This window comes from Phalacrocorax carbo, chromosome Z (assembly GCF_963921805.1).
Source record: "Phalacrocorax carbo chromosome Z, bPhaCar2.1, whole genome shotgun sequence".
NCBI lineage: Eukaryota > Metazoa > Chordata > Aves > Suliformes > Phalacrocoracidae > Phalacrocorax > Phalacrocorax carbo.
This window is the reverse complement of record NC_087548.1, coordinates 83,438,489-83,452,238: the sequence shown is the minus strand read 5'-3', so window position 1 is coordinate 83,452,238 and position 13,750 is coordinate 83,438,489. Positions and strand designations below refer to the sequence as shown.

Sequence of the window (13,750 nt, the reverse complement as noted above, 5' to 3'; positions counted from 1 at the left end):
CCCACACCTGCCTCATAGCCGGAGCCGAGTCCCGGGCGCACCCAGCGCTCCTGGCTTCATCTGACGATGGTGGAAAAACCCCTTTAAGATTTCGCGATTCGGTTTGATGATTTGTGCAACTGGCAAAAAAAAAAAAAAAACTTCCTCTCTGTTATAAGGTGTAATTACTTCTGAGGAGCGCTGAGGTTTTCTGGTGAAAAGTCAGAGTATTCGCTGCCGAGCACCCACCAGCGGCTCGTTGGTCCAAGGTGATGGGCTGTTGGTTCATGGCCAGCAAGCACCAAGTTCCACCCTCGGGTGAAGGGTGATGCCATGCTTTCATTATTCATTTCACATTTAACTATGGGGCTGCTGAGACTTTAAAATTCATATTGTTTTGAAGTGAGACCAATTAAACTTCCACTTACGAGTCTCTTCCTCGACAGATCAGGCTCATGTCCCTGTTTTCTACGTTCCCGTTGCAAAGCACTAAAACAATAGGTGCCTGTGGCAAATTAAAACTAGTTGTATCCTGAACTTTTTGTTAGATTTTACTTTTTCCTGTGGATTTGGTGAAACTTTGTGTATGGACTGCCTGTTTCCGACTTAACCTACGGTTTCATAGGCCATGACTGGTGGGAATAGAGAATCACCAGGGGTGCAGTCTGACAGCTCTGACTTAAACGTTAAAAATATAAAGAATGGTAACCCCTACAGGGTCTGTCAGAAAAATCCCTGTTTTCTTTATGGGAAATCAAAACCTTAAAATATATGTTATGTAGTAAAACTGAAATTTTAAATCCAGTAATTTGAATCTGACAACTCCATTTTTCTTTAAGCGTTTAGTCTGAATAAGACAAGTGCATTACCTTTAATTTCATTTGCAGAAAGTAGATCTTAAAGAATAAGTTAAATGATTAATGGCCTAAAAAGTGGATGGAGTGTCATAACTTACATTAGCATTGAAAATCTCCTATAAGAAAGAAGAATTTTACATATGTGAAGTGTGGTTGAGTGGTATTAAGACTAGCATATCACCTGGATATCTCTTACTTTAATCAGGTTTAAGGCTACTGGTAAAATGAATAATAATTAAAATATACACCTAATCGCTGCCTGTCTGTAGGGCTAATTGCTGTCATTGAAAGAATGAATTGTTAAAAAAGTAATTCTTCATTGGAGCTATCTCTCCTGTATCATTGGTGGCCTATTTTTAGTACCTATAGAAGTCGTGATTTTTGAATTTATTAGGAGCTGTGATGAATGATAAAACAAATCATCCATTTACATATCTTGACACTGCTTTCGAGAATACTTATTTCTTACAGGCAAGTGTCACATTGTATATAAAAGCTGGTTAATTGTGTGCTAATCTTCTGTATTATCTCCAGCTCTCTGATGTAGTGTTCTATCAGTAGTTAATATTAATTTTACTTATTTCAAATGAATGTAATACTTCATAAAAATTCTACTTCTTTTATAATTTCTACCATCTTACATTTGCAATTTCACATTCAGCAGTTAATTAAAATTATACATGCAAATTGTAAAATGTATAATGCTTTACTGCTTTAAACCTTAAAGCCTTTGTGAAATACTTCCATTTTAACCATTTTTTACTGAAAAAGTTACATTACTGGGTAGTGTGTTTGTTTTCTTTTTTTTTTTTTTCCATCGAGTTCAATAGTTTCATTGATCTACTGTTTCTTACAAAAATCTGCCATGCTTTGTGAACTTCACTTTCTAATCTTATACAGCAACCCTTCCTTTATGTTGTTCCTGCTCTCCCTGGTCCCAGAACAGTAGGGTTGCCTTGACAAATCTATTCAAAAGCCATTCCTCGCCCTTTATTGGTGGGGACTGAAGCCTTTGAAATTCTCTCCTCACTGCAACACAGCTGACATCTTCTTCCAGACAGAATGAATTAAGGAAATACAATAAGACACTTGATCTACCAGTCAAGGATCTTTCCACAGTGAGGACGGACTCCATGGTGCACAACTAGGGCAGCAAGCATCTACAAATACACAATACATGCTTGTTTACCAGAATAGCAATCGTCCATTTTTACAATCATGATTGATGGGATGATTTTTTAGAAATCTGTCTGAAAATTCATTGGGTCTTTCCAAAAAGTTGTGCGGTTGTTGTTGGTTTTTTTTTTTATATTTTTCCCTTAACGAAGTTAATCAGGTTTTCAGAAAGGGAGAACTCAGATTTGTAATAGCGAAGCCATATGGATCTCATAGTTCAGCTGGCAATCCTATTAAAAATGTAGTTACTTTATAATTAGATCTTCAGTTCAGTAGATTTGGTGTAGTTTCAGCGTATTTTATTAAAAGCATATTATTTCATCCTAACAATAATAATTAATTAAAAATAATTATTATTATTAACTTAAAATAATTATTATTTAGTTCATAGACTTCTCTGAACAGGTAGCATTTGGAGCAAAACATTTTAAAAATTCATGGTAAATTCGTCCTACTCAGAGGTTCAGGAATGAAAGGTAAATGTAAATGCTTCCTGAATGTAATTCCCCAAAGACCAGTGTTTGCATTTTCAAATGTTCGTGCCCAACTCATCTCAGCTGTATTTCCAATTATTTAAATATTATTCACTATCTTGATGGCCTTCATTCAGTTAGAATCTGTTTTGTGATTTCACAGCCATTCTTTCCACAGCATACTCCATCAAAACACCCTGAAAAATTCCGATTTCTTGATGTTGGCAAGCAAGCAGGCTCAGTGTTTGTATCAACACCTATTTAACAACTACAGAAAGGAAAAGCTTGAAATGTGCAATGGGTAATTCAGGCACCAGTTGGTCCAAGCGCCCACCTGAGTCTACTGGCACTCAACGTAGCACTTAAAGACTCTAAAATTTAAGCACATCAATCTCCTGAATTATGTTTTTACTCTTTTTACTTATTTAGAATGAAACTGATATTTTACTGCAAGTTAGTATGAATAAACTAGTATAGTTCACCTTCCAGTCCCTGTTGGGACTGCCGTATAAATTAGAGTGTTTCGATGGGATCTTTGCCCTTACTTACAAAGTCTGCGTTTATTTTCGCCCTGAGTTTTTGGCTTACCCAAAAATTGCCTGCCTGCCCTTACAGAACTGCTGCAACTGGGTGTCCAGCTCCGAGCCCCTGGACACGTCGGTGGAGTCCATGCTGCCAGACTGCCCCCGCGTCTCTGCAGGTACGAGCTTTGCTTGCGGCCAGCGAGTGTACGTGTTTGTGCCCAGGAGCAGCTCGGTTACTTAAAAATGCATTCGGTTCTGAATCCATTTTAACCCTTGTGCAGCGAGATATGGTTGAAAATATATGGCTGCTGGTGTTTTGTAGAGCCCGCTGTTAATTATTTTTGTTGCTTTCTTTGTGTGGGATTTAAGTTCTCTTGTCTATTGTAGCTTACATTTTTCTAGTCGTCTTTTCTCCTTGGCTTTAAATAATTGGTGACGTTGTAGGCAGGAGCTTAAGAAAGATAATAGGAGTGATGGAAAACTCGGAAATTTATCATAGGTTCTCGAATAAATATCTAACTTTGTGTAGGCAAGAAGGTTTTAAGTGCATTAATGAAAGGTACAGCTAAGTGAAATAAGACACTTTCCCGAGTCCTGATCAACAAAACTCTAGTTTAAGTAGCAAATTATTTACAGTGTCCAAGAATCTTGATGTGAGATTTCTGTTGTTTTGGAAGAATTCGGCTACACTCTTTCATTAATGAATCATGAATCATAAATCATAAGGAGTGCATGAAATAATACACAGAGACTTCTGTTAATGTGTAATAATTCCGGAAAGTAGACATAGTTGTCACTGTAACAGGAAAATCTCAAATCTCTGTAGGAAAGTAATGTAAAATACATAAAGCTGTTACTGAACTTTCATGTTTGATTATCAGATTTCCTAAAAGCCTAAAAGGTAGTGTATTTCTGTAGAATATAAAATCAGGTTCAAAGGAAGACACAGCCTATACAATATTAATTTAAGAGCTGGAACAGTGTTTGACCTTGCTCTGTGAGACGCAGTTGTTCGTTTGACAAGTTGGAGATTCATATCTGTCTGGATTTGTGAGGTTGTTAATGAGACCTAACCTTGCAGATGAAATTTGGTTTACTGCAGGATATTTTTAAGGCTTGGAAAATTTAGCGGTACTTTGTTTGAGAGCTCGCAACAACCAGAGACCTGTAATCACATTCCTGGTGCGGGCTGGGATCTAACCATGCAGATCATCAGCTCTGTGCAGGCGCAGTGCAATAGCATTGACATTGCTCCTCGGTGCTTAGGGAAACAAAATATTACTAAAATTTTCATAGATTCAACATCCGTTTACCAACTTTTTGCTCCTTTAGGGGAGAGTACTGCGTTTTAAAAGAAAAACATTGTTCAGAAGTAGAATCGTTTAAAACAGGATTAACTTTCAAACTCTGATGTCTGTGTTGCTGTCATGCAAGAGTGTGTGTTGTAGGGGTCATTTTAGTCGGGTAAAGAGGGGCTTGGATAGCAAGCAGTCAGTATTTACAGTACACCTGCCAGTACTGAAAACCCTCCATCTGAACTTCTCTTCTCTTTGGTTGTGTTCATGCTATGTAAATACTGCAAAAGGTATTCTGTAAAAGAAATCCCAAGTGTTATTTAAAAAACAGACCGATACTTTAATAGGGGTGTGAATAAGTCTTAATTTTACATTTCTGTTGAGGGTGGGTCATAGTGGCCATAACGTTCATACTCAACTCAATGAAGTCCCAGCTACGCTGAAGTCTTTAGCAGAAGAATTCATTTAAGCGGGGTAGGATTTCAGCCAGTAAAAGTTGTAAAAGTCGGCTATTTGTATTTCGTGCATGCATACAATGTCACTAGATTACAATTACTGATGTTTTAGAAGTTCTTGTCAGAGGTTTTGCACAGTGATTTAAATGGAAGCTAACTATTTCCAGCTTGGTTCTTTATAACGTAAGGGCAGTTTACAATAGTGTAGCTTTATGTCACTACTGCTGAATTATCAATTTCTCGTATGTTTTTATTTATATTTCTTGTATTTGTGCCTTACATGGACAGCTGTAAGACATCTACAGAGCAACAAGTGAATAATTCCTACAGTGTGTTTATATGAGCAATGGCATACGCCTGCGTTAGGGTAATCTGTAATAAATTTATGAAATGCTACTAGATGTAGGAGCATTAGTATTTAATGTGAGAGGTTTTATTTCACTCCTTTCCTGAGAATTGCAGTACTGAAATAGCCCACACTCAAATATTGGCAGCATTGCCCTTGGTATTTCAATGAATGACAGTGAGAGCAATCAGCAACGAGAGGAGATTTTTTAAAATAAGCCTTTTTCAGAAGGAATATTCACTGCTCGTTTCTGCTTGGAACCCCATCTTTTACCTGTGTTTACACTGAGAAGTAAGTTCAGGAATAACTGCCTCTTGGGCACATCTCATGAGCCAGCTTTTCCAAAAAGGGTCTGATATCCAGCCATTCCGCATACTGGGATTTACAGGCAAGCCCAGTTTGTTTGTGAGCAGTGCCTACTCCAGATTATGTCACAGTCTCTTACTTGCATTTCCCTTAAAAATCACTAGAGAGAAATAAATGGCCATCAAACCGGAAAAACAGCTTGTATTTCCAGATAGAGTAGTTCAAGCTTTTGATTAGAGCATTATTAAGTAATTAAAATGTTTGCCATAATTCATTCATGTCTCCGTTACAAAAAGGAATGAAAACACTTTAATAATTAAACGTTGGGGTGTGCGAACAATACAGAAGAAGCAAGCCATAACAAATCCATCCTCTGTCCTTGTGGCAAGAGGTGGGGTACTGCGAAGGTCCCACAGCCATGGTCTTTCCTTCACGTCTTGAGGATTTGGTTGCATGCTAGTGTCACAGTTCAACGTCTTCCTGCGACAGGTTATTGCCTCACCGAAGGGATTGTCCCTTAAAATTTTCCATTTAACAGAGTTGTCCTGTGTGGTATATGCAATCCTAAAAAGCCTTCCATGCTGTGTTGAGAGACGTATCTCCCAGCTCAATCATCTTCCATTAGGCCCCCTGTTGAGGCTATCTGTTCAACACTACCCATCTTGTTACCCTTCCCATATTTTTCCAACAAGAACAAGGCATTCTTCTTCATTAGAGGAGAGTCCACCACTCTCCCTCTGCCATTTATCTTCTACCAGGCAAGGCTGTGCGGCATCATGCCTCTCTGCTCCTTCTTTGGCTCACAGCCCTCTCTGGAGTCCAGCTTTGGAGCACTGAGCAGGTAACATCCTCACCTGTGGCACTGTCACCTCCCCTGGAGGAACATTCTGTCAGTCTCCAGCCTTCAGTCTATGTTAAAAAACTAACTCCTAGTTTCAACCCTCATTAAGGACCTCTGTTAGACCTGAGGTCATCTTCTCCTTCAGGCTTAATCCATCTTCCTAATGGAGTCAAACCAGAAGGACTCTCTTCTGTCTCAGAGGAGAAGGATCCATTTCCTGCCTACCTGAGGCATAAGCAAATGTAGGATGGAGAACGGTGAAGACTTTAAAAGCAGTCCATACATTAAAGATCATTACATAAAATGGAGTAGGGGTGGGAGTCTTACTGGTTAGGAGACCGGAGGTCAACTTGTAATCTGGCACAGACAATGGGATAGATTTTTAATGACAGGTTGTATCGTGTCACTGCTTAACCATAGCGGTTTGCTTCATGTCTCTGAGACCTTGCACATTTCTCCTCGTTCTGGAGCGGGGAGTTCACAAGCCCTTTGGGAAGCCGTCCTAATGGAGCAGCTGCTGGCTGGGAATAGCTGGAAGTGAGGATGGGGGAAAGCAGATCCATGGATCTGTGTCCATCTCTATTGCTATTCAGCAATTAAATTACTTTGATTTCATTATAATGGCCTGAACATTACCCCAGGAAAGGCATTGTGGTAAATTTCGCCAGGTAAACATGGCCTTTGTTTTCCTGAATATGAATATTTTGGAGCACCTCATGGGGAGCACCTTAGTGTTTGGATAAGATACATTCCTTAGCTCATGTGTTTCTGCCATTTTTTTTCTGCGTTTAGGAGAGAAGATTAAACTTTGCAGTATTTTGCCAAAGTGGATACACACCAACACTCACTTATATAATCAAATAAAAAGAAGTTATTGTAACATTAGTAAAATGAATTCCCTAATCAAATCCTTTTAAAGCCTTTCTAGCTGACCCCCAAAATCACTAGTTATTCTTGTAACAGTTGCAGCCGATGTAGTTAAAACATTGTAAAATAAGGAAATTATACCATCAAAAGACAAACAAGATGACACAATGGAATGAAACGTTGACAGTAATCAAGAAAAACTCTATTCACGGAAGAGCCTAGATTTGAATATATGTCTCTGTAATAAGGGAAAAAGTGCAAGAATTAATTCATGTGGCTGAATAAAGTGATCTCTGGCTGGTGGAAGAAAAACAAACTCTTAATTCTCGGGGAGAGGTATGACCCATGCTGGTGGTGCTGGCGGAGCTCTGAACAGTCTCCTGAGTGAGTTGTCAGATACTGTTTCCTGGTACCAAACATCAAGCTTCAATCTGTATGGTATATAAAGCATTTTGTTCCATTTAGGCAAGCCGAGCACAACTGTTTTCGGTTTTTTTCACTTTGAATTCAGAAAAGATCAGTAGTATTATTTCTAGCGGGCTACTGCAGGTGTTTGGGTTTTTTACAGATAAATAAATAAAAGGGAAGAAATGGCTTCACAAAATGGCTGAGGTGTGAAGGGTCCTCTGGAAGTCATCTGGTCCAACTCCTGCTCAAGCAGGGCCACCCGGAGCCAGTTGTCCAGGGCTATGTCCAGCCTTCCATAAGCTCCATTGTATGTCAACAAAGAAACCATGGTCATGGCAAATAATTTTCACCTAAGCACGTTTTTTGTTGGTACGCTTGCCCTAACTTCCAAAAGACCCCAGAGAGCCGTGCCATAACCGTATGGTTGTGTAGGGTTTCAGTCTGTACATGAGCGAGCATGGAGCGGAGATCGTGGTGGTTGTCCAAACTCAGGTAAGGCAGTCAGCTTTGCGTGTGTCAGTACCAAAAGGAGTCCCTCACATTGCACAGAGGTTCAGAAAGTGGTTTTTTTCCCACTTTGCCTTTTCAAATCCCTTTAACTGGGAGAGGGGAAGGGGGGCTGGTGGTTGTTTCTGACAGCGCTTGTCCCAACAAGGAGCCGGGTTCTCATCCATTGAGCCTTTCAGTAAAAACACAGCCAAAAGCGTTCCTGCATGTGTTAAACACACACTATGTACTTTAAGGCTTGGGGTTTTTTTTTTTCAGAGATTTCTCTGTATGCACATAAGAGACTTGCAGTTCAAAACAAATGAAAGATGAGATTCTGCAGAGCTCACTGAAAAACAGGGAAAAGCTTGTTACCTGCTGGTTTTGAGTCCTTGGCATAGCTTGATGTAATATCAAGACAAGAATATGGTACTAAACAGTCCCCTCGAGACTGCTGCTTTGTGCTAAGTAATAGAATAGCATCAATAATCCTTCTATGGGGCTACAGTAAATTTAAGTAAAGTTATTCTGGACTGTTAGATCTGCTTAAAAGCACTGATCCAAGAAAGTGAGCGCATCACTTGCACAGCGAGCCTTTCCCTGGAAGAGCAGGCGTGCAGCCCAGCCCCCACATGTGCTTGCACCGACGCATCAGATAAAGCCCCTGTTGAAAAACTTGTGTTAATACCAGGGAAAACACGAATTACCCATTAGATTATGGAGGTGGTAGTTTTTGTTGGCTTTGCTTAACAGGTGACTTCTGCCTGCTGTTTTAAGAGTTCAGTTGTGTGTTTCCGTAGAAAAGCCTTGTCTAGCTGCAGATGCACCCCATGCTGAGCAGATCCTGGGGTTCAAACAGGAGGATCTCCGGTGAGGTTAAACGGGCTCCGCAACACTGCAGGGTCTGTGCACAGAGGTAATTGCATGAGTGAGGCTTGTGACAGCCGTAGGGAAGGACCAACTTATTTCTCTCTCGGTACTTATTTTTTTTTCTCAGCTTTATTTGCACCACACTAAATTGCCACTCTTACACATTTATGTCTCTTGCTCATAACAAACGAGGCAGAAACAACCGTAAACTGTACTAAGCCCTGAGACAATACCCAGCTCATCCCCTTAGCGGTTTTTAGCCCAGTTAACCAATGCTTCTCATTTTTCACTCTTTAATCGATTTGATAAGACCATTCTGGGCTGGTTTCTGACGTTAGTATTTTGTGAGCAGGGGTTGGTGTCCAGTAACTCCAGCAATATAAGAAATAAAGACAAAACCATGCACTTTTTACAATAAGGCAGGTATAGGCAATTTACCCGTTTTGCTAAAAATGTTATTTCTGCATCCACTAGTCATCCACGAAGATTAAGATTACCGTAATCAGTGTTTACTGTAAACCTCTTTGCATTTTATGTCTTCATGTGCGTGTAGTTCTGTCAATAAAAGCTTTTCACTTCGGAGGAAAGATTAAGCGCTGCAGTGTGTTGTCAAGGTGGCGGGCTCCTCTGTTCAGCTGCATATTAATTTGTTTTAAGGTATTTGCGGCATTGATAGCACAAATGGAGAAACGCAGGAACCTGCAGCGCGAAGGTTGCTTCGTAGCCCTGTGTCGGCATCCTCACACGCTGCAAGTGTTCGTCCTGCATTTCCATTTCTGCTGCTGTGCATTGTCCGTCGGGAACTGGAAATTCTTACAGAAACTTTGAAGCATCAGCCTGTGTTAACCACAGCTCCGGCAGCTGCTGCACTAAGTCTAGCTTTAACTAATGTCTTCTTAGCGTGGAAGTAAGTAGCTTTTTCCCTACTCCTGGCTCTTCAAAGGCGCTTTGCTTTTAGTCTCCTGCTCAGCCTCAGGTGTTGCAGGCAGCTTTTCGTTTCATGTATAATACCAAGTTGGATGTGAGCTCCTGTGTTGTGTTTCGAGTAGCTTAGCTTTACAGTGCTTTGGAAAGGAAAAAATCAATAAAGACCTGTTGAACGAGATTGCAGATTCTGTTCCAGAATGCCAGATCCTCAAAAGTAAACATGAAAATGTGAATTTGAAAGTGTTGGCTTAAATTAGCAGCTGTTGCTGTGGTCAGAGTTCAATTTTATAAGAATTTCAATTTTATAACACATTTTTATAACTTCTTAAATGACCAGCTAGGTGTTCGATATACCATCACTAGTGTTATTTTTTAGGACAAAACACTCATATTTGCATACCGTTCTACAAAATAGTTACATGTATTTGGGCAGTACTGATATTAGAGAAACTATTTCATCAAAAATTATTCTTGTACTCAAACGTGTCTATTTATCATTGCATTTTTTTAGAGTACAGTGAATTAGTTAGAGTGATGTATGTTTGCCTCAGAGTCCCTGAGGCTGTCTTTGATTGTGGTAATAATAAATAATGTAAATTACTGCAGCCAGATATTTCCTGCAAAGTGCTTGACAATGGTTAGACTGCCATGACCACTGCTTCCGATACTACTTAATGCTACCTCATTTGTTCTTTCTATATCCATATCTGTCTACATGTTGGCTGAAATCTTACTCTAATGTGTGATTGCAAACTCTTGGGTTCAGGGACTTTTGGTTTGGTGGTTGTGCTTCATCTTGGCCCATGCAGATGCCAGCCAGAACAGGTGATGTTTAGCAAGTCCCCTGCTTGGTCGTGTTGTTGAAATGCTTATGCTGTGATTCCTTGCAGCACTTATAGGCACAACAGCAGTACAACAAATAATGAATATTTATACAAATACTAAATAATGAATAGTTTGAATAGGCAGATGAAACTTCACTGCGGATATCCAAGTCACAGTTTAGACTGACACTATAAAGAGACTATGTTAAGTATAATTAAGTTATTGCTAAAAGGCCAATCTACTATTAGTCCAATCTGCACTAGTTTTGTCTGTTGAAGGGGAAAAACTAGAACAGCTGATGCTTTAGCTTCTAACCTCATTAAAATCCTTCAAAAGGAAGTGAGCATGAAGGGTCTAGACCGCAAGACTGATGAGGAGCAGCTGAGGGAGCTGGGGGGGTTTAGCCTGGAGAAGAGGAGGCTGAGGGGAGACCCTACTGCTCGCTGCAACTACCTGAAAGGAGGCTGTAGTGAGGGGGCGCTGGTCTGTTCCTCAAGTAACAAGCAATAGGATAAGACGAAATGGCCTCAAGTTATGCCAGGGGAGGTTTAGATTGAGTATTAGGAAAAATTTGTTCACCCAAAGGGTTGTCAGGCATTGGAACAGTCTGCCCAGGGAAGTGGTTGAGTCACCATCCCTGGGGGTGTTTAAAAGCTGTGTAGATGCGGTACTGAGGGACATGGTTTAGCAGCGGACTTGGCAGTGTTGGGTCTACAGTTGGACTCCATGATCTTAAGGGACTTTTCCAACCAAAAAAATTCTGTGATTCTATGAGTCTATGGTTCTGTGAGGTGGGACTCAGGTTGACTTTTCCTCCAGGGGCATGTCAAAATACACCCTACCAGAAATCGGTATTGTTGCACCTCTTGCTGCTTTTTGTGATGGCAGCAAAAACTTTCATTACATGGTGGCTCATCACCACCTTTTTACACCCAGTGCCTTCCCAGCTTCCCAGTGCACACAGGCAATGCTATATCAGCCAGCACACCTTGCTCCTTAATGCTTAACTAGTAGGTTAAAACCTGGTTAAAGTCTGTCTTCCATAGGGTGGAAAAGAATGCCATAGTCATCTCTTATTTCATCTCTGAAATACCTACAGGCTCCAGTCAAACAATACATGGGTCTCGATAAGTTTTCGTTAAGTATTTTGTGGGATTGAGCTTGAAAGTTACTTTTTGGATTCCAAGCTGCATCCACATAACTGTTAGTAACCTTAGAAGTATTTTCTGTGCTTCATCCTCAGTAGCTCCATGAAGCCAAAACATCTGTATAGAGGGGACTTTGTACATCAGTGTAATTCAATCCAGATTTCAATAGCAAAATTTTTATTTGCCTTGGCATAACATCCAAAAGATCATCTAGATTTCACTCTGCATTTTCTATTAGAATCCAAATTTTGGTTTGGATTTGGTAGAATTTTTCAGGAGGTTCACTTACAGTTGAAAACTTTTGATCTTTTTTCATAAATGCATAGAGTTTAGGCCAGGAAAAACATCTAGATCATTTGTTGTCCACTTCTATATATAGGTCTTTAACTTTTGACCAGATGTTGTTATGCTGAAATTCATAATTTGCATTTGGTTAAAGTGTGTCTTCAAGAAATTCAGTCAGCCTTGGCAGGAAAGATTCAAGAAACGTGAAATCCATTGCTTCCTGCCCTTTGTAATTTGTCAAACTACTAAGAGGAATGGCTCATTTCTGTTCTGGCTTTGTCTGGTTTCAGGTTCACAGAATCACAGACTCCCAGCATGGCGGGGGCTGGAGGGGCCCTCTGGAGCTCACCCCGTCCCACCCCTGCTGGAGCAGGCACCCCCAGAGCAGGGGCACAGGGCCGCGTCCAGGCGGGGGGTGAATGTCTCCAGGGAAGGGACCCCACAGCCTCTCTGGGCAGCCCGTGCCCCTGCTCTGGCACCCGCACAGGGAAGGGGTTTGTCCTCATGTTCAGGGGGAGCTTCCCGTGTTCCAGCTTGTGCCCGTGGCCCCTTGGCCTGGCGTTGGGCACCACTGAAAAGAGCCCGGCCCATCCCCCTGACACCCGCCCTTCAGATATTTATAGGCACTGATGAGATCCCCCCTCAGCCTTCTCTTCTCCAGGCTGAACAAGCCCAGGTCTCTCAGCCTTTCCTCACCAGGGAGATGCTCCAGCCCCTGATCCCCTTGGCAGCTCTGCGCTGGCCTTGCTCCAGCAGTTCCCTGCCCTTCTTGCACTGGGGGGCCCAGAACTGGACGCAGCCCCCCAGATGTGGCCTCACTGGGGCAGAGCAGAGGGGGAGGAGAACCTCCCTCGCCCTGCTGCCCACACGCCTTTCCGTGCCCCCCAGGGCACTGCTGGCCCCCTTGGCCCCAAGGGCCCGATGCTGGCTCAGGGTCACCTCGCTGCCCCCCAGCACCCCCAGGGCCTCTCAGCAGAGCCGCTCTCCAGCAGGTCCCCCCCAGCCTGTGCTGGTGCGGGGGGTTGTTCCCCCCCAGGGGCAGGGCCTGGCACTGGCTCTGGGTGAATTCCCCGAGGCTCCCTGGGCCCAGCTCTCCAGCCTGCCCAGCCCTCGCTGGGTGCCAGCACAGCCTCTGGTGCATCAGCCGCCCCTCCCAGCTTGGGATCATCAGCGAACTTGCTGAGGGGACGCTGTGTCCCTTCGCCAGGCCACTGATGGATGTGTTGAACAGGGCTGGACCCAGCACAGACCCCTGGGGAACACCGCTAGTGACAGGCCTCCAGCCAGGCTCTGCCCCATTGATCACGACCCTCTGAGCTCTGTTGTTGAGCCAGGTCTCTGTCCACCTCACTGTCCTCTCATCCAGCCCACACTTCCTTAGCTTGCCTCTGAGGAGCCTATGGGAGACAGTGTTGAATTCCTTGCTGAAGTCAAGATAGACATCATCCATTGCTCTCCCTCCATCGACCCAGCCAGTCACACCATCACAGAAGGCCATCAGGTTGGTCAAGCGTGGTCTCCCCTTGGTGAATCCATGCTGACTACTTCTGATAACCTTTTCCTCTACATGCCTGGAGATGACCTCCAGGATGGACTGCTCCATCACCTTTCCGGGGATGGAGGTGAGGCTGACTGGCCTATAGTTCCCCAGGTCCTCCTTCTTGCCCTTTTTGAAGACTGGA

At 42.4% G+C, this 13,750-nt stretch overlaps 1 protein-coding gene across 2 annotated transcripts in view; it reads left to right on the top strand.

The window, feature by feature from the left end:
- The window catches only part of ARB2A (ARB2 cotranscriptional regulator A), a 282,286-nt gene that overhangs the window by 203,770 nt on the left and 64,766 nt on the right, over positions 1 to 13,750 (top strand). For both annotated transcript variants that reach the window (XM_064437772.1, XM_064437773.1), the window contains one exon: positions 3,101 to 3,185. In XM_064437772.1, the coding sequence (XP_064293842.1) occupies positions 3,101 to 3,185 (85 nt within the window). The remainder of the gene's footprint in view (positions 1 to 3,100; positions 3,186 to 13,750) is intronic.